At 42.1% G+C, this 21,277-nt stretch overlaps 1 protein-coding gene across 1 annotated transcript in view; it reads right to left on the reverse strand.

The window, feature by feature from the left end:
* The window catches only part of LOC144532989 (connector enhancer of kinase suppressor of ras 3-like), a 59,007-nt gene that overhangs the window by 17,349 nt on the left and 20,381 nt on the right, over positions 1–21,277 (reverse strand). The window contains exons 2-4 of the mRNA XM_078273984.1: positions 15,267–15,430; positions 4,813–5,015; positions 2,553–2,640 (exon numbers count right to left, since the gene is read on the reverse strand). Coding sequence (XP_078130110.1) covers positions 2,553–2,640; positions 4,813–5,015; positions 15,267–15,430 — 455 coding nt within the window. The remainder of the gene's footprint in view (positions 1–2,552; positions 2,641–4,812; positions 5,016–15,266; positions 15,431–21,277) is intronic.

Raw genomic sequence — 21,277 nt, forward strand, 5'->3', positions numbered from 1 at the left:
TATGCTCTTTCTTCATTTTGTAATCAGTCTTTATGGCATGTGTCGCAAGCAGCGTCAGCTCGGTGTGCGACAGTAATAATCCTCCGTGCGGAAACACCGTCAGCGATACAACGTTGGTAAAAATGATTAATCTACTGAAGAAGTCTGTCAAATAAAGACCAACACTACCTATTAGTCGACTAATTAAATTAAAGATTAAAGAGAATAATGAGAACCTTAAAGTCAGAAAGTATTGCATTGTTAGTTTCTGTATTTTATGGGATTTGTTAAACTTTTTAAAAAAAAAATTATTTGTTAAATCAAATTCAAGTTTTTCCTCAAAGAATCATGCAAAAGCACCACTTTAATACTTTCATTTTACCTGTGCTTTTTGTTTCTTGGAAATAAGTCATTCTGCATGAAAAAGCATAACAATTCAGGCTTTTTGTATTTCAGATATGTACTACATTGCATCCAATCTACAGACACACACTAACCAGAAACAAACTGTGAAAATAAATGTTCAGCAAGATATACAAAAGTAGAACTTATCAAGCACGTCATATCAAATGATACAGCTTTCCATTTCAGAATTCTGTCTGTGTGGAGAACTGTCAGTGTGGGTAAACAGAGAGGGTAAAGAAAAGAAAGGAATCAACGGGGAAAACAAATATTTGAGAAATGACAGCCTACAGGAGAGTGAAACCAGAGGGAGGGACGGCAAACGCCTCCCAGAGACACAGAGGATTCCTCCTGCGGTCAGAGAAATAACAGTTCCCTGCAAACGGGCTGACAGGATGATTGAATGAGAGCGCGGCAACGCCACAAAACTCTCTGCTGTCATGTGTAGGGAGGTGACACGCTGCAAAAAATATCCAACTTCAACTGTGAATCCTAAAAAAAAAAAAAAAAAAATACTTTCCATATGTCGGCTGAGTTATTTTATTGTTAATATATTATTATTGTTAAAAAGAAAATAGGATTTGAGGAATAGAAGTTGTTTTTTTCTTCATAAAAACCATTTTAAACCAAGTGAAATAGTCCGCCAGATGAACATAGGGCTCTGCAATTAATCAAAATTTTAATTACGATTTCTGCTGCTAATGATCCATTATGTTTTGCTGATAAACTCTTGTTTTGTCCTGTGTTCTGAATGAATAACAAAATAGTTCAACGGGAAAAGTATTAAAAGGGAAATTTCACTGTTGATTGGTTTAACGGTTTCACAGTTTTTTAAAGGGTAACTGCCGTTTTTTTCAACCTGGACCCTATTTGCCTATGTTTATGTGTCTAAGTGACTGATGGGAACAACAATCTTTGACATTGGTCCAGTATTAAGCGAGACTGAAGCGGTGAAACAAGCCACAATGTAAGTTAATGGGGCAGTTGTGCAGCTTGTATTTACCTTCACAAAAGTGCTCGTTTTGCTGCTGACAGACTTTTTTTTCTAATCGATCAGCTCTAAAAGAACGTCTCATAAACGCTGTTGTGTTCAATCAGAAATGACAAGGAACAAAACATTAAAATGTAAAAACTGTCTCGGTCTCTGGCTTGTTTTGGTAACACTGATATCTGAAAGAGAATCACCATCAAAAGGACTTTGTACATGTAAAGAGAATTTATCTGGTTCTTAATCATCATCATCATCATCAAAGCCTAAAAAAAATACACAGTCCCCGGGGTCACAACATGAGAAGTCAGGACCTTTCTGTCTCTGACGTCGCTTTTTAACAACAGTCAAAGAAGATGTCGATGAAAAAGTCTGAACTAGAGCTGCAAGAATTATGCGACTAATCGATTAGTTGATCGATAGCAAAATAATCTCAAACTATTTTGTGAATTGATTAATCGTTAAAGTAATTCTTGATGCAAAAATTACAGGAAATGCGGTTTTCAGCTTCTCAAAATATGGAGATTTTCCTGCTTTCCTTGGTTTTATATTACATTAAACTTAAATCCATGACGTTCCACTTCCGGGATTGGCTCCGGTGCAGCTGGAAATTCCGCCGGATGTCCGTCACCTTCCTCTTTCTTTGTATTGTAATTTTAAACTCCGGTGGATTTCTGAGGACTATGGTTAACTGCTCCTCAGATCTCTGAAGGGTAAATCCAGACAGCTAGCTAGACTATCTGTCCAATCTAAAACAACTTTTGAACGTACACGTGTTCCACCAAAACAAGTTCCTTCCAGAGGCTATTTTGCAGAGGCACCGTGGCTCTGCCCGGTGCTCAGCGCCACCTAAGACAATTGTGATTGGTTTAAAGAAATGCCAATAAACCAGAGCACGTTTTTCTCCCATCCGGGAATGCTGTGTGGACTAGCCAGACCCTCCTCCACAGCGCTGTGGAGGAGGGTCTGGCAATGCAAGACTGCATTAAACTGAATATCTTGAAGAGAACAAGACATATATAAAATACATCACCTCGGATGGACATTCCTCACTATTTTTTGACATTTCATAGACCGAGCGATTAATCGAGAAAATAATCGGCAAATTAATCAGTGTTGAAAATAATGGTTGGCTGCAGCCCTAGTCAGAACCCCTGCGGAGGGATGTTTGAGCCTCACTGACCTTCTGCACGGTGGAGGTGAGCTCCAGACACAGCTGGATGATTCTGCTTTTGGTGGAGGTGAAGTCGTTGGCGCTCGTCAGCGGAGTCCTGGAAACACAGAATATAAGTGTTGTTACAGCGAGGCGATCTGGAGTGAAACCATGAGCCGATGCCGATACTGTCAGGGGTCTGTCGGGTCGGGTTCTGATAGCAGGGTTTTCCCTTGCATAATAAGTAGGGTTGCACGATATTGACAAAATGTGATATTGCGATATCGATTATGAATATTGCGATATCGATATTAATTTCGATATTTTTAAACATATGTAAAATTACAGTTATGGGAAAACGCATCAAAATAGATTCATGACAAATACAACACAAGGTTTATCTCAACTGACAGTCATATTGGACTGGTCCAACATGAATAAATAAATAAATAAATAAGGACCATGTCTACAGAACAGGACATGTTCTACTGGTTGGACAGTATAAAATATATAAATAAAGAGAACAGGACATGTTTTACGGGTTGGACAGTATCAAATACATAAATAAAGAGAACAGGACATGTTTTACTGGTTGGACAGTATCAAATACATAAATAAGAGAACAGGACACAACTTTTCTTTCTCTTCTCTGATTCGTTCCGTTTTGTTGTCTCTATCTATTTCTTCACTTACACTGTCACTCTCTCGAAATATGAACACACATGGTACGCTCCACAGGGTTTGTCACGTAGTGGACCCGTGCGCTTACGTGCACTAATATGTGCAAGTGGCACGGTAACTGATGAATGATGAAACAACAATGAAACATGATCATTACAGCGTTTCAAGCGAGCACTAAATCAAACACAACTAAGCCACACAGCAAACGGACGGGACGCAGCGCTCCACAAAATAAACTAAATATTGCATACTTATCGCGACACTTTCGATATAATATTGCGCAACGTGATATCGCGATAACGATATTGAGTCGATATATTATGCACCCCTACTAATAAGGCTTAAGGCCAGCACCCAAGCCGTTTTAGGCACCACCTAAGCTTGAATGTAAAATCAATTACATTACATCAATATGAACTAAACGACTTTTCTCAGATCTAATGATTGTAGTTGGATTTCTTTAGCAAGTTTTGTCGAGCTTTTCCAACATTTCAGACACAGCTATGGTGATAATAATGGTCCAAAATGATGCAAAACTACCACAAAGGGACACAAAATGTATGGGGAAATTGCTTTTATTTTGGTGAAAAATGCCACATTTTCTTTAGGAAGATCTCCTAACCGCCCCCCGCCAAATACATGCACCTAAATCTTCCACTAAGTGAGGGAAAACACTGGTTCAAAATGTTCGTATTTTCATCATATTTTTCATCATGGACTTTAGCAAGTTTTGTTTTTAAGCTTTTTATTTATTATCTGCTCTGGCTTTTCCAACGTTTAAGACACAGTTATGGTGGAAATAGGAATGGTTCAAAGTGATGCCAGGTGACTTTAAATTGAAAAACCAAACATTTTCTTATGGGAGGACCCCAACCCCGAATTCGACTTTGTGCCTGCAATCAAAAGTTGATTTCGCACCTCAACCGAATCTTAAATGTCTTGTTCGATACTGTAGTTTGCTAAAAATTAGATTTTAATGTTCTGGAATGGATACTAGACTCAGATTCAACACCAGCTCAAGGTGTTGGTGTGTGCGTGGTTTGACACACGACAGATGTCAGGTGTGTTTTGGGCGTCAGTGCAGAAACTTGTCGGTGTTAACTGTGCAACAGCTGCAGTGAGCAGGAATGTTCTTCAAGCTGATACAAGCTGAGAAAAAGCTGAAGGAGTCAAACAGCAGACGGAGAGGCGCACCGACAGCTGACAGACATCTCAACAGCAAACAAGGACCCGCACTGATACAGTACCTGTGTGTGAGAGACTTTGTGGGACACTTTTTTGGTATTTCTCCTAAGGTGTATTCACACCTTGGGGCGTTCTTTTCCGCATGATTAATTCGCAACTCAATATATGTTTTTGAACTAGAAAGCAACGTAATCTTTTTCCAAAAGGAGGAGATTGACCGCGAATAAAGACATCAACCAATCACGTTGTGTTGTTTACTTATGAGAATCGCAATACAGCTAAACAGAGGCTGCTGTCCGAACCATAGCGTCCCCAGAAGGTCTTCAAACTGTCCCACCGACATGGTAGATGAGCTGGCGCAAATATTAATGGGGTTGCACCCCAAGTCTTATGCTGGTAGGGAAAACCCTGGATTTGTGTCTACCTGTCCAGCCAGGCCAGCAGACTCTTGGCGGCTCCAATCAGCTCAACCACGGCGGTCAGGAACTCGTTGGAGGGCTGATGGGAGATTTTGCAGTGGTAGGCGGGGTTCTTCCTGCGCTGCGACACCGAGCTGTTCAGGTTGTGGTGGGCCGCTCTCATCTTCCCCACCAGAGTCTTCAGGTTGTCCTTCTCCACACCGTAGTTCTGTGAAAACAACATTATACATTTTAAACATAACCAATACTTTATCAATAGGTGTGCATAAGTTTTTTATAACAATTTTTTTAAACTTTTTTATTAACTGGGCTGGTGGCTCTGTGGTTAGCACTTCTGCCTCACATTAAGTTGGCACTGCAGAGTTTGATCCCCGGTCCGGGCAGGGCAGGGACTTTCTGTGTGGCGTTTGCATGTTATCCCCGTGTTTGTGTGGCTTTCCTCCCTGTGCTCCAGTTTCCTCCCACCATAAAGACATGCATGCTGGGTAACTAGGACTACAGTTGAAAATGTCTAATACTGGCGCGTTTACAGAAATGTTGATTAATGTAACACTGTCCTAATAAAAAAAACAAAAAACTAAACAATAATAGCTGCAGCTGATCAGATTCTTTTCCCATCTTCGCAGATCTATAATTTATTCTGTCAGTCAGCTGACGGTGTGAACACGCTGGCTCGCCTGAGGCAGCCAGGATGTTTGAGGCGTTGTGACGCTCAAAGCCAACAACATAAAAACATCTGCAGTCAAACTGGCTTTCCACCTGTCGACAGACTGCACTGTAAAAAAAATAAATTAATAAATAAAACCTGACAAAACATGATACCTTACAGTTAAAATGTGTTTCAGGTCAACTTTCAAATCACGTTGGAAGTAAAGTGATCAGATATGTCAAATCAGAAAGAGCTTTAATTTTCTATTATTGGCGCTTGTTATGATTGTTGATTAACCTTGTGATTGTTTTTCCGACTAATCAATTAACTGTTTGGTCTAGAAAATGTCGATATTGAAAAGAGCAAGAGACCGGCCATTTGAAGCGTGAAGGCTACCGTAGCTGTAATACGTACTTTGAACTGCGTGGCGCGAGAGAGTTGATTGATATATGATCTCAACGCTAGATGGGAGAAATTCCCACACATTGGACCTTTAAGCATCTTTAAACCCAAAAATTACAATTACTACTACTACTACTACTACTACTACTACTAACTTATTTATAGTGCCTTTCAAGAAACCCAAGGACAGGTTACAGAATCACTGTGGCTAAGCTAAAGGAGGTTGTAGGTTGTGGTGAACAGGTGGTGTTTCAGGAGTTTTTTTTAAATGTCCAGTGATGTAGCATTTCAGATATCTGCCAGAGGGATGGGGCTGCGACACTAAAGCAAACTATTTATTGATCATCACAAAAAGATAAAACAGAACTTCAAGCTCTATGTGCCACATGATGAAGGACGAGTGAATGAACGAGTAGAAGCTGTTCATTCTGAAAGCCGCGTCTGTCGGGCTGCAACGAATATATTTTCATTAGCGATTATTGGGATTATGGTTTCTTGATTAAATGTCTCGTTTTGTCGATAAAACTTCAGGAAGTAATGAAGAATGCGGTTATTATTTCCCAGAGTCCAAGGTAATACATTAGATTAGTAATTTTCCGACTAATGGTTCAAAACCCAAAGATATTCATTCAACAAAAGATTTACGAGTAAGAAAATCATCAAACCCTCACATTTTAAAGAAGCTGGAATCAGCAAATGTTTGGCATTTTTGCTTGGAAAAAATGACATTGATGACAAATGACAATTTTACATTATCGGTCTTAACTTTACATCTGAGAGGGATCAGATTTTAGGAAGTAGAGAAGATCTGTGAGGTAAAGCCTACAGTTTTAATTACTGACATCTATTGATTGTCTTTACGTTTCGAGTGGCTTTGGCTCTGTTACTTTGCAGGAACTGCGGCTCTGACACGTGGTTTGGGAGACCTAAGCTCATTTAGCTTAGCTCGTAACGATAACAAGGACATTTATTTATCTTCTGTAGCACTTATAAAACACAAGGGCCGTCAGATAACTGCGCCACATTCAGAGCTTTACTGTTAACTAAGCTCCACACAGCATGACTGTGTTCTTTTAACTCCTAGAATAAAGCTGTGGCGTTTGAAAATGTCTCAGGTGGGAAACTGATCATCTGACAGGCAGCGGAAACTGCTCCTGAACAAACCTGCAACGGCTCTTCCTCTACTGTGTTTGAAAGTGTGTGTATGTGTGTGTGTGTCAGGGGAAGGGTGGGGGGTCTTTCTGACAGGTGGGAGGGGTCACATCTGTTTCCTGCTCTACACCAGAGAACAGTGAACTCAGCTCTGTGCTGCAAAAAGAAAAAAATAGGAACGTCCCTTGACCTTCTATTGAGTCAGACAGGAAAACTCTCCCTGAATCACTTGAGCTGCTGCTGATGAAAGATCTATCTGTGACTCTGTCCGGTCTGATGTCATGTCCATGTTCTGTACTTGGGTCTCATTAAGGACTTCCAGTCGCTGAGGGAGAGCCAAAGCCTTGGAAAAAGCTAGCAAATTAACCTTGAGTTTAGGATATTTTGTCACAGATGAGTAAAGTTCAGGTTTTTCAACTCCAACTTTCGATCTTGAGTCAACGATTCTCAGCCAAGTTCTCTTTACAACCCTCAACAATCTGAGTTGGACCATACATGTAATAATTGCACACATAATTAGAACTGGATACAGCGTTCGATGTGGAGCCCCGTTCCTTCCTATGAGAGATGCTAACTGCCGCATGAAGCCTTCATGAAGCCAAAAATGACCCGGATGATCTGTGCTAGAGCTGAAGATCTAAGACCTAACTTTTAAGGCCTGATTACAGCTCTAATCTGCGCTGCTTCCGCACTGTGTGGCCCATAGAGCAGGCGCAATAGAGACCTCTGCCGGCCGAGTCGGCTACTTCTGGTTTAGTGCTCCGCTAACTTGAATGAGGTTTAAATGATTCAATCGTTCGGGTCTTCTAGACTTTCCTAATGCAGGGTTTTCCATACCATTATAAGGCTTAGGTGCAGCACCCAAGCCGTATTTGGCACCACCTAAGCTGATTGAATGTAAAATGAATGTGAGCATCAAAACTAACTGACTGACTTTTCTCAGATCTGATGATTGTAGCCAGTCCCCAGTAGACTTCTTTAGCAAGTTTTGTCTTTAAGCTTTTTGAGTGTTATTTATCTGCTATAGCTTTTCCAACATTTTAGACACAGATATGTTAATAATGATAATAAGGGTCCAACATGACGTGCAATTGCTTATTTTTTTTTATTGAAAAAACCTAACATCTGCTTGAGGGAGGACCCCTAAACCCCCCTGCAAAATAAGTGCACCCAAGTCTTCCACAAACCTAGGGAAAACACTGCGAAGGTTATCGGACCCAGTGGTTCAAATTCTAATCGTGAAATGAGTCATTTCGCGGGGGCGTGACGCTAAAAAAAAAAATGTATCCACTGATTTCCAGACATCTTTCGCCATTTAAATCTATGGGAAAAAGTATTTTTGGGGACATCAAGTGACAAGCCGAGAGTTGCAATTATACCGTTTGGCCGCTATAATCAATTTGCTTCAAAGACCGGTGTGTAATTCCTGGGGGCCTGGGTTGGACGTGATGGTGAACTGGCGTTTTTAAAAGAGGAACGAATAGAACAAAGAAGGAAGGAAGGAGAGCATGTGTATGAACAGAAGGAGAAACTGATAAGTACTCCCTAAATATAAGACAGTTGATTTAAAAACGCTAATACAGAAATGTGAAATAAATTACCAAAACTGGTCATTTTTGGGAGAATTTGTTGTGTTTAGGTAGGACATTGGTCATTGTTTTCATGGCCTTTAACCTGTAGGCTATTTGGTAATTATTGAATGTCTGTTGTTCCTGTGGATTCTTTTAAAAATCAGATAGACATACCTGTTTAGACAGGCGTTTGGTTGACCTGTCTGCACCTTGTCTGCACTTTAAATATTATTGTGTCTTACTGATTGTGTTCTTGCGTTTGCCCCTGTAAAGCACTTTATGACATACAGTATGTCTGTGTAAAGTGCTTTATAAATACACATGACTGAGATCAGCCCTATTTACACGGGACTAGCGTTACCTGGGGACCATTAGTAATGTGTAATAACTACGGAGGTCGCCTGTGATCTTATTCCCGTGCGAATATGCCATGTCTGTAATTTGTCAAGTATAAAGTTCCACTGCAAATTACCTACCGTATTTCATGGTCGAGAGGGGGAATGACATGCAGCAAAGGGCCGCAGGTCAGGGCTGAACCCATGGCCGCTGCGTTGAGGAGTGAACCTCTATACATGGGCGCGCGTCCCACCAGGTGAGCCACCCAGGCGCCCATAATGTTGCATATCCAGGATACTATGCATCCTGATAAAGTTCCCTTGGCCTTTGGAATTAAAATAGCCCCCCCCCCACATCATCACATCCCCTTCACCATACCTAGAGATTGGCATGGTTTTATTTCAGTTACCCTAATAGCTGGTTTGATTTGCATTAAGAGATGATCTTATGGAAAGTACCCCATGCCCATCTCTAGGTATGGTGAAGGGTATGTGATGATGTGGCTATTTTAATTCCAAAGGCCAAGGGACCTGTATCAGGATCCATGAAATAACTGGCCTTTCAAAATAAAAGTCTGCCTGCCTCTATGGGAATTTAACATAGGGGTGTACTTACTCATCGCCTACCAAGAGTCTGGGTCTGTCCCAAGTTTCTGCCTAAATGAAGTCTTTCCTCGCCACTGTCGCACTAAATGCTTGCTCTTGGGGGAATTACTGGAATTGTTGGGTCTTTGTAAATTATAGAGTGTGGTCTAGACCTACTCTATCTGTAAAGTGTCCTGAGATAACTCTTGTTATGATTTGATACTATAAATAAAATGGAATTGAACTTACTTATGCCCCCTGTATTTTAAGAAAGAACATTTATTTATTTATCTACGATACATTATTCATTCACAAAGAAAATTGGTGTCCTTAAAGGTTGGCTTTTTCCTCATTTTTTTTAATTAAGGCATTAAGATCAATTTCTAAAAGATGATTTTTTTAATCACACTTCTCAGCCTCCCCGGTAAAGTCTACTCCAAGGTGCTGGAAAGGAGGGTTCGGTCGATAGTCGAATCTCAGGTTGAAGAGGAACAATGCGGATTCCGTCCTGGTCGTGGAACAACGGACCAGATCTTTACTCTCGCAAGGATCCTGGAGGGAGCCTGGGAGTATGCCCAACCAGTCTACATGTGTTTTGTGGATCTGGAGAAGGCGTATGACCGGGTGCCCCGGGAGATACTGTGGGAGGTGCTGCGGGAGTACAGGGTGAGGGGGTCCCTTCTCAGGGCCATCCAATCTCTGTACGACCAAAGCGAGAGCTGTGTCCGGGTTCTCGGCAGTAAGTCGGACTCGTTTCAGGTGAGAGTTGGCCTCCGCCAGGGCTGCGCTTTGTCACCAATCCTGTTTGTAGTATTTATGGACAGGATATCGAGGCGTAGTCGGGGTTGCAGTTCGGTGTGCTGGGGATCTCATCGCTGCTTTTTGCAGATGATGTGGTCCTGATGGCATCATCGGCCTGTGACCTTCAGCACTCACTGGATCGGTTTGCAGCCGAGTGTGAAGCGGCTGGGATGAGGATCAGCACCTCTAAATCGGAGGCCATGGTTCTCAGCAGGAGTGCCTTCTCCAGGTAGGGAATGAGTCCTTACCCCAAGTGAAGGAGTTCAAGTACCTTGGGGTCTTGTTCGCGAGTGAGGGGACAATGGAGCGGGAGATTGGTCGGAGAATCGGCACAGCAGGTGCGGTATTACATTCAATTTATCGCACCGTTGTGACGAAAAGAGAGCTGAGCCAGAAGGCAAAGCTCTCAATCTACCGGTCAGTTTTTGTTCCTACCCTCACCTATGGTCATGAAGGCTGGGTCATGACCGAAAGAACAAGATCCAGGGTACAAGCGGCCGAAATGGGTTTCCTCAGGAGGGTAGCTGGCGTCTCCCTTAGAGATAGGGTGAGAAGCTCAGTTATCCGTGAGGAGCTCGGAGTAGAGCCGCTGCTCCTTTGCGTCGAAAGGAGCCAGTTGAGGTGGTTCGGGCATCTGGTAAGGATGCCCCCTGGGCTCCTCCCTAGGGAGGTGTTCCAGGCACGTCCAGCTGGGAGGAGGCCTCGGGGGAGACCCAGGACTAGGTGGAGGGATTATATCTCTAACCTGGCCTGGGAACGCCTCGGGATCCCCCAGTCGGAGCTGGTTAATGTGGCCCGGGAAAGGGAAGTTTGGGGTCCCCTGCTGGAGCTGCTACCCCCGCGACCCGACCCCGGATAAGCGGATGAAGATGGATGGATGGATGGATGGATTTTTTTATTCCTCTTTTTAGTCAACTTTAGCATGGGTTCATAAACTTATGAGTGCCACTGTAAATCTGAGTAAAGTACAGACTTCACTCCTCCCGTGTGAATTTAAATGAAATACAGACGCTGGGGGGTAATTTCTAAATCACATGAGGTCACCTGGCAATACTAGTCCTGTATGAATAGAGCTTTACTTACTTACCTACTTACTGGATCAGCTGGGAACCACTGACCTAAACTGAACTACAGACACTGGCTACACACACACACACACACACACACACACACAGCACAGTAAGAACCAGAGGACCGTCAGCTTGAGTCGATCTGCTTTACTTCAAGATAATGTCACCGTTTTATTTTCTAACAAGCTGAGTCATATCAGACACAAACTTATCTCGCCCCATTAGCACATTATTCACTTACAGTACTGATTAAATGACAACTTTCAGGAAAATCCCACACAAAAAAAAGAAAATCCTTGTCCTCCCTGTTGAACTGACTATTCCACATTTCCAAAGCAGTTTTAGGTATTTAAGGATCCTAATTCCCTACACTGTTTACAGTTATAAACTGGCAGCAGCTTTGCCAATAAACTACTGTTTATTGAGTAAGCATACTGTATTTTACTGTGAATAGACATACAGTTTCTTACCGTATTATTTGACTGCAAGTACAGTAATATACTGGCCGCAGTTGATTCCCGCCTTTTCCTTTATTTTCCCAAGATGCAATGGTATTAACAGTAAATACCTGTAATCTGTAACATTCGCAAGTAGTGCTGTAATATTATTATTTTCTCCCAGAATGCATTGTCATTTACAGTATGATCCTGTAAAACAGGCTGTAAATTCACATTAAAAAGGTTTACAGTGTAGCAGTCTGCATCTGCTCATGTCCAGATTTAACCTAGAAATCTAGACGCACCCTAGCGGCAGCAAATGTAATTTGCAGCCAGGGTCAGTCTAGCAACTCTCCGTTGGCTTGTGAGCTGGAAAAAACAAACTTTAGCCGGGCCAATCACATCGTGTATAGAGTCAGTGGGCGGGCTTAACATAATGACGGCAGAGTTGCGACGGTTCCGCGTGAATTCCCTGTATATATATATCTATGATTCCCTGCTACTAGAAAACAAAGAAGATGGCTGCTGCTGCTGGCGAACAGCGGTCTTTGGAATCGGCTTTGGCCGCGACTCTGGAAGACTTGGAGTTAAGCACTGAAGTCGTTCTTAAAAAAGGAAGATGTGTTTGGAGTTTTGCCGACCGGATACGGCAAAAGTTTAATCTATCAACTAGCTCTGCTACCTTCTTCGTTGCTCTGCCTGGTTGTAGAACTATCCTATTGCGCGCAGAGGGAATTTGAAAGACAACCGTTTATCCCGCCCCTCGGATTGAGCCCTGCCAATGGAGAGTTCCCAGACCCAACATCTTGATGTGGGTCTGGCTTGTCAAGCTAGTCCAGATTTTTTAAGGGATTTTCCCTTGTTATAAACAAATATGTAGACACAAAGATTATCTGTCAGATAATCTGCCTTTAACTACCCTGGACTGGAGTAAAGTTGATATTGATGGATGTAAGAATAACTGATTTCCCAAAGCTTTTGTAACACTGTAAACAGTAGAAGTATGTGTGATAACCGTCTCTGTGGTCCCTTTTATTTTGTCAGCGGTGACAGCAGACTGTCAGGCTCCATTTAAAAAGGCGGCTGGATCCCATTCAGTTCAGTTGCACCATTAAACCTCGGCACTGACTGTAAATCCTCCTTTTCACTGTGACACAGACAGTCAGAGCTCATAAACAGCTGACTGAGGGGCTGTGTCTGCAGGCAAACACGTTATCTGTTAACAAGAACTCTGAAATGTTTGGCTGTTTTCTTCAGCTGAGGTCAAATACTGCATCTTAAAATTGCATTCCTCATTTCTCAACTTTGGTCATTTTGTGAAAATATAGTAATTTCACAGCAGACTGCCAAAGTGTACTTGTGTCAGTCTAAAATGTGTTAATTCATGTTCTAATTTCTTCTCACGTTTAAAGAGAATCTGTCACAGACTTCACAGTGATTTCAGACAATCTAGTTGGTTTGAGGGATTTTAGGATTGTACCATTTTTCCCCGTCTTAAAACACAGTTTGGAAACATCATTTGGTTTCCAAACCTTTTTTTTTTTTTTTTACTTTGTACAATTTGTTTCGAACAAAAACAAAATCTTTTCTCTGCAGAAACCTTTGCCACGTTTCTTTTTCTTTTACAGTGTGGAAGTATTAAAACCAGCAGTGTGGGCATGTCGCCAGATCTGATAAAGATTGAACAGAGTGTATTTTATTTACATCAGCACATTCTCTGGCATGAGAAGCAGGACTGGTATAAACCACTGCTATCAGATGTGATAGACATGGACAGGGGCGTAGCATAACATTCTGGGCCCTGCAGAAAGGCATTTTCTATGGGCCCCTCCCCACATCCACAGCTATTCATTCTAGCATCTTTTTTGGGAACCTCCTCACATGAGGAAAAAATTTAATGTCCGCAACACTGCTTTAAACTCCCATATTTAATATAAATGCAACGTTTCGACCCTACTGTGTCTTCTTCAGATCTGGTTATATGGAAATATACTTACAAGGAGAGTTCAAGAAGATATCTAAAACTGTCCTTAGACCTCAGAGGGTTAAAGGTGCTCTAAGCGATGTTGGGTGACGGCACTTCTTGTTGACGTTCGAAATATTTTCAAATAAAACAAGACTAGCTCGCCCCTCCCTTCCGTGCTTCCGCGCACTAACCCCCCCCCAACCCCCACCCCCAAATCCTTCTTGTCGGTTATGGGCTGGAACGCTGGAACACTGTTTGTTATGTTTGGTGGTGCAGGTTGGCACAATTTGTTGTTGTTGCCATTTGTGGAGCCTGGGCTGTCTGAGCGTTTTTTTTACAGTGTGTTCAGGGGACAGGCAGCTCGCGGATGATGAGGAGATGTTTGGGGGAAAGGGGGAACGCCCCTTTACGTTGCTCTGGGTATAACGTGACCATGCGGACTGCAGGTTACTGGTGTTACAGCATTTCTCGTGGCTTCTGAAGTCTAAACAATTCAGATAACTCGCTGCAACTTGAGGTCACGAGTGTGTGAAGCTGCTTCGAATATTTATTTGGGGTGTAACAGAACACAGATGTTTGGGTTTGGTACAGGACTTAAAATAACTTTCTACATCTCAGCACGTGACCAACAGAACAGAACAGAACTCTAAGTTTCTTTGGCCGTTTGTCGGTTGTTGACTGTTAGCGAAACCATGCTCGTCAGGTGAGCCCAGCCCATAGAGGTAATTTGTTTTAAATCTGCGGAAAGTTCTGCGGAATTCTGCCTCCGCAGATTCTGTGTGGCCCAGCTCATAATCCTCATGTTTGGGAATTTCCTCAGTATCAAAAGTAATCCAATAATAGTTGTCTGTCTTTGTGGTTACAGCCCAAACAGGAACTGCTAATAGCTAATTCAGCTTTACATTACAAAGTGCAAGTTGGCCAAAAAGTAAACAAATACAGTCCTAAAAGAGTTGTGGCCTACAGCTCACTCACTGAGCAACATTAGACATTAGTCTCGCATTGCCAGACCTTCCTTCACAGCGCTGTGGAGGAGGAGGGTCTGGCTAGTCCACAGAGTATTCCATGATGGGAGGAAAACGTGCTCTGGTTTATTGGCATTTCTTAAACCAATCACAATCCTCTTGGGCGAAGCTAAGCGCCGCACGGAGCCACGGTGCCGCAGCAAAATATACATATATACATAACATGTGTACATTAAAAAGTTGTTTTAGTCGTTCAACAGAAAACTCAGATTGGACAGATAGTCTAGCTAGCTGTCTGGATTTACCCTGCAGAGATCTGAGGAGCAGTTAACCATAGCCCTCAGAAATCCACCAGAGGTTAGAATTACAACACAAAGAAAGAAGAAGGTAACGGACATCCGGCCAAAAAGGCATACAGCACAATTTCCGGCGGCAACGGAGCAAATCCTGGAAGTAAAAGGTCATGGATATAGATTATACTCATCCTGAGGAAAGAACCCTGACAACGATGAAGTGTGTGACTGACCAGAGCGCAGAGCAGATCCACAGCCTCCAGCACCAGCTCCTGGTGTCCGACCCGCGCCATGCCCAGAGACAGCAGCTCCTGGTGGGACATCCTGAGCAGCTTCTCCCCGTCCACCTGCTGCTGCTGGAAGGACGGGATGTACGGCTGCAGGCTGTCGTCCAGCCCTGAGGGGACAGACGGAGACACAACACACTGAGATAGGACACCAAGGGAACACTTAAGCATTCCTGTGCTTTCATAACGGTTGTTTAGGTTTTATTGACAGAATTAAATAGGCATTAGAATAAAGTGACTCAGAAACTACCATCTACTTCCAAGTGAAGCAAGGAAAAGATGATGTATTACCTAACCTACGCCATGGCTATTCCCGTAGTCAGTAACGGGAATCAGCAAGCTTTTTAAACTGGGAAAGGTTCATGTTTCATATCTAAAGGTTGTGACACACCGACCAGATGGCCGACCCTCGGCAGTTGGACTGATCAGTGTCCCCGAGTTGGTCAAAAAGTGCCTCAGAACACACCAAAGCGACGAGACGTAATACGCCTCCATAACAGCAGGCGGCGCTAATCTGTATTGTCACCCAAAAATGAAAACCGGCAGCTGATTGGACAAACGCGTCACGTGGGTCTGGTTTCTTCAGAAATTCACAGCCAGACTGTCATGGCGGCTCGTTCAGAATACGATCTCATATTGTACTAAAATAGTTCACCGAAACGTGTTTCTGAAAACATATGAAGAGAGAAATAGGCCGTGCAGTTGCTGAATCTGTCTTCATTTCAGATCAACAAAGGTCAGTTTAAAAGATTTTCGTCAGATTCTGAGAGACTCATCCTGCTCCCCGTTTCCGGGTTTTGATTTTTGATTTTATTAGGATCCCCATTAGCTACTCTGCTCTCTGGGTTAGCACTCTACCAATCAGATGGGTCATTTGAGTCCGACTGCCAACAGTGCCCGCCTTCTGATTCAACATGTCAAATTGGCCAAAATGAAGGCCGATAGTCCCTCGGACGGACGACGGCACGGAACACACCAAACAGACTCGAGACACCGACCTCGCCAGACTGTCCGACGGCCGATTATCGGCTTGGTGTGTCTCGGGTTTAAGATGATGAAAGAAATGTCAGAGACTCAGGGATTTAAAGGGCACTTTAATAATAAACCTACACAATAATGCAGAAAAAAATAAATAGGCATTAGAAAACATCTAGGGAACAAGGAGGAAGAAGATGACAAGTACTATATACGTGAGAGAGAGATTAGACAGAGTTATAAACGCAACACTCTGACAGGGGACACCAAGGAAACAGGAAAGACTTCCATAAAGCATTCCTGTGCTCTCTTTAAGTTGTTTGGGTTTTAGTAACGGCATTAAAAAAAAACTATTTACAGGGCACAGCCAGGGAGGAAGAAGATGACAAATTACACGTTTTATCACGATACAATACTATATCGATTCTTTGGATAATGATACGATATTTACTGATATCACAAAGTCTGCCATGATATGATTCAACTCAGGGGCCTGCGACCGATACGAGACGATACAGAAGCCCGTTTCACGCAATCAGTTACATTCAAAATAATTATTTACAAAAAGCAACTTAAATATGATTGGTCAATATCTAAGAGCTCAGATATTCCAGACATTTAAATAAAAAAACAAACTACTCTTTAAAAAAAAAAAAAAAATATGATATCTCTCTCTCTATATATATATATATATAAAAATATAATAATAATAATAAATATAAAGTGGACGCATCTTAAAGATGACGATATGTATCCATATTTCCACTTTGCTTCGATGATATCGGAACGTTGAGGATTTTATCGATATATCGATCCAGATCGATGTATCGTTACACCCACTTGCCCGTTCGGGTGTCATCGTCATGGTGATTTGAATGCCTGCAGGGTTCAACAATAAAGGGTTGCCCGATGGCCCGCGGCAAGTTAAACACCACGTCGGGCAAGTAAATATAACAACCCACTTGCCCGTTCGGGTGTCATTGTATCATAAATCATTTGATTTGAATGCTGGGGGGTTTTTTTTTGCAGTTTTTATTTACATTTTTTTGACGTTTTTCCTCGAGAAAAATAAAATTGTATATGGGTCAGTAACACTTGACTTTGGGCAAGTAGAATTTGTATTTACTTAAGTGAACAAAAACCTTGACGTCGAACCCTGAACCCTAATGACAGGTACTATGCACGTGAGTAAACGATACCCAGACAGAGTTTTCCTTTCAGCAGTTTCAGTGAAAGTCGTCTCTGTTATGATCCATTCAGGTTTGACAGCAAACAGAGCTGCTGAGTCAACACGGACTTATTGACTCTTTCTGCTGATCCATCAGAGTTAACATCATCCTGCCGCCTCACCACACCTCTGCTCGGGATCACTCTGGATTCAGACAGACAGTCCTGCACACAGAAGCTCCCCCGGTTTCACCCCTCACATTCATCACAACTGTGATAGGCTCAATTGTTCATAAAAGTTAAGATTCGGCCCAATATTACAGCAAAACTCCAACTTTATCTACCGTCTCTGTGTTTGTCGATCGCTCGGTTTGAAGGAGCTCTTGTTGGGGGGGTCAAGAAACTGTCGTATAAAACACATCATAAAGTTTACAACGACGACTGAATCTGGAGTCATAAATGGAGATAAAATGTGAGCATTTGAATTCAGATAAGACTCAGTTGTCTTGATTTTTTTAATGTAAACAGCTAATATTGAAAATTCAACATCTTTATTTGAGAGCTGCAATCGATTAATCGATTAGTTGTCAACTATTCAATTAATCGCCAACTATTTTGATAATTGATGAATCGGTTTGAGTCACTTCTATGAAAAAAAAGTGAAATATTCTGTGATTCCAGCTTCTTAAATGTGAATATGTTCTCTCCTCTGTGACAGTAAACTGAATATCTTTGAGTTGTGGACAAAACAAGACATTTGAGGACGTCATCTTGGACTTTTTGGGAAACACTGATCCACATTTTTTGACATTTTAGAGACCAAACAACTAATCGAGAAAATAACACATTTAAAAGTCTTAAATTGAATTTGAACTAAAAATACAAAAGCATCAATGTTTAGATACGTTTTTTAATTATGTTAAGACATGTTCCAGGAGTTCAGATAGAGTCTGTATCAGGGCCATATTTAGTTCAATGTGTTATATGTCACTATTTTTGGTAGCCTACTGTACTTAAATGGCCAGAATGTACTTTATTTTCTTTGTTCATTGAAGCCTCTGTGTTTACAGGCTTGTGGTGATGCGCAATGTGCTATAGGTGCCAAAAATCTGTGTTTGGTACTGCCAATTTGTTTTGTTTTGTCATGGTTCACGTGTGCAATAAACATTACACTTTGTGAGAAAAAAAAATTTTGATTCATATTTTTTCCCCGAATCGTTAAGGCCTACCAGGGCTGCACGATATCAATCAATCAACATTTATTTATATAGCACTTTACAGTAACCAAAAGGTAATGCTTCACATCAGAAACCAAGACTAAAACACACATCATATAACATATCATACAATAAAAAGAATGACACATAGAAACAATAAAATCAGAAAAGGTTACATATAAATAGGAAAGGGGAAATTGTCACACCACTACTAACTTTAGCCAGGAGACGAAGCTGGAAAAAGCTCATTCTAACAACATTGCTGATTTGCTTATCTAATTTCATGTTGCAATCAAAAGTAACCCCCAGATTGTTGACAGCTGGCTTAAGGTATGAAGCCAGGGCTCCCAAACTCACAGCTGGACCGTTAGGCATACCTGAAGTACTAAAGACGATACACTCAGTTTTAGCTTCATTCAAATGAAGAAAGTTTTGTGAAAGCCACAACTTAATATCATTAATACAGCTAAGCAGGGAGTCTAGTGCGACACGGTCATTCGGTTTCATAGGCAAATACATTTGTAAATCATCTGCATAACAATGAAAAGACAGGTTATGTTTTCCTATAATAGCCCCTAAAGGCAACATATATAAGGAAAACAGGATGGGGCCAACAATAGAACCCTGGGGTACCCCACAGGAGAGAGGAGCAGTTGATGAGGATAAGTCACCAATCATGACAGAGAAGCTTCCATTTGTCAAATATGATCTAAACCATGTAAGTACTGAGCCTCGGATGCCTACACACTGATCAAGGCGAGAGAGGAGGACTGCATAATCCACTGTATCAAACGCCGCTGTGAGAAACAGCCGGATTCCCGGCATCTACAGACAAGGCAATATCATTGTGCACTCTAAGCAGTGCAGACTCAGTGCTATGACGTGATCTAAAACCAGATTGAAATTTTTCAAACACACAGTTTAGTTGCAAAAAGGCTTGTAACTGTATAAAAACAACTTTTTCCAAAACCTTTGACAGAAAAGGCAGATGTGAAACTGGTCTAAAATTGGACAATACTGTGGGGTCAAGCTGAGGCTTCTTAAGTAGGGGCCTGACCACAGCATGTTTAAAAGCAGCTGGGACAGAACCTAAACTAAGACAAGTACCCAATGGCGCTATTAAAAGCCTCCTTCACTATCCTGGCAGGAACAATGTCTAAAGGACAGTTGGTCGGTTTCATGTGTTGCACTACCTCAGTTAGCAATGTCAGAGAAACTGACTTAAATTCCCCAAACACAGCAGAGTGCACAGGAGCAGCAGGTACAAACACATTGAAATTAGCACTGGCGTTTTGCCTGACAGATGCAACTTTGTCAATAAAATAACAGAGAAAATTCTCACATGTACTGTTTGAAACATCTGTCGGAGCAGAGGTAGGGAGATACCAGACCATTCTTTGCATAAAACTGTGAGCCCACAAACGCAGAAGCAAACTCTCCAGCTGTAGAGGAGGTGATGCAGCGGCGCCTAGAAGCTGAGGATATAGGCCTACTAGCAGGTGGCGGAACACTGATCTCAAACCTGATGGGGAAGTGATCTGAAATACCAGTTTCTGTTAATTCACTGAGTGAAACTGAAAACCCATATGAGATGATGAGATCCAGGGTGTGGCCAAGATGATGTGTCGGCCCTTCCACACATTGATTAAGGCCAAATGAGTTCAAAAGAGTTTTAAAATCATGAGCAAGTGGGTTTGAGGGGCAACACACATGGATATTGAAGTCCCCACAAACCAGGAGCTTGTCATATTTAGGAACAACATCAGCTAAAAACTCATAAAATCCCTGTTGAGTTTTGGTGGGCGATAAATAACTGCACACAACACAGGAGAATCCAGATCAGCCACAAACAGGGTACAGTCGACCGGAGCCACCGATAACTGTGTAGCAGAGAACGCCGCGGATTGCGGCCGATGAACTCCGCGGAAAACCCAACACAAGGATAGCCCAGATCGCTGGTGGATGATGATGCTAGGTACGATCTAAGCCTGACACGTACTCCTCCTCTCTTACCGCGTCTCCTGCGGCGATTGTTGTGGAGCGGCAGGCAGGGCTGACACCATAGATAGGCCGGTATGGACGCCAGGAAAAGCGGCGGCGTAGATTGACCATTAGAGCTGTAGATCGGCACTTTCTCCGCAGAATAATATATACTTAAAAGAGTCAGGCGGTCATACACCAGCAGAGGTGACACATTTCGAATGACAAACAGTAGAAAGAGGCAAATATACAATAATTCCAACACAGGTAAGCGGCGAGACACACACACAGCGGCGCCATCTTGAACCAACAAAGTGAAGAATATCTGCCAGTAAGGTTGCCAGGGTTTTTCCTGACACAGAATGTCAGGAAACGATATGAGGAAAATATGCAATAACGTTGTTGAATATCGCGATAACGATATTACTTAGTGATAAATAAAGAGATATTAAAGTGTTCTCACTTCTGCTGCTCTCAGTATTCTGCTAAAATACAACAACTTGCTTGTTGAATTTGAAACAAATGAAAGGAAATGCTTTTCAATGTTCTTTTATTGAACATTGAATTCAGGGGTTTCCCTGCCAATATAAAGGTTTAGGTGCAGCACCCGAGCACCTA

Source organism: Sander vitreus, chromosome 18 (genome assembly GCF_031162955.1).
Source record: "Sander vitreus isolate 19-12246 chromosome 18, sanVit1, whole genome shotgun sequence".
Lineage (NCBI taxonomy): Eukaryota > Metazoa > Chordata > Actinopteri > Perciformes > Percidae > Sander > Sander vitreus.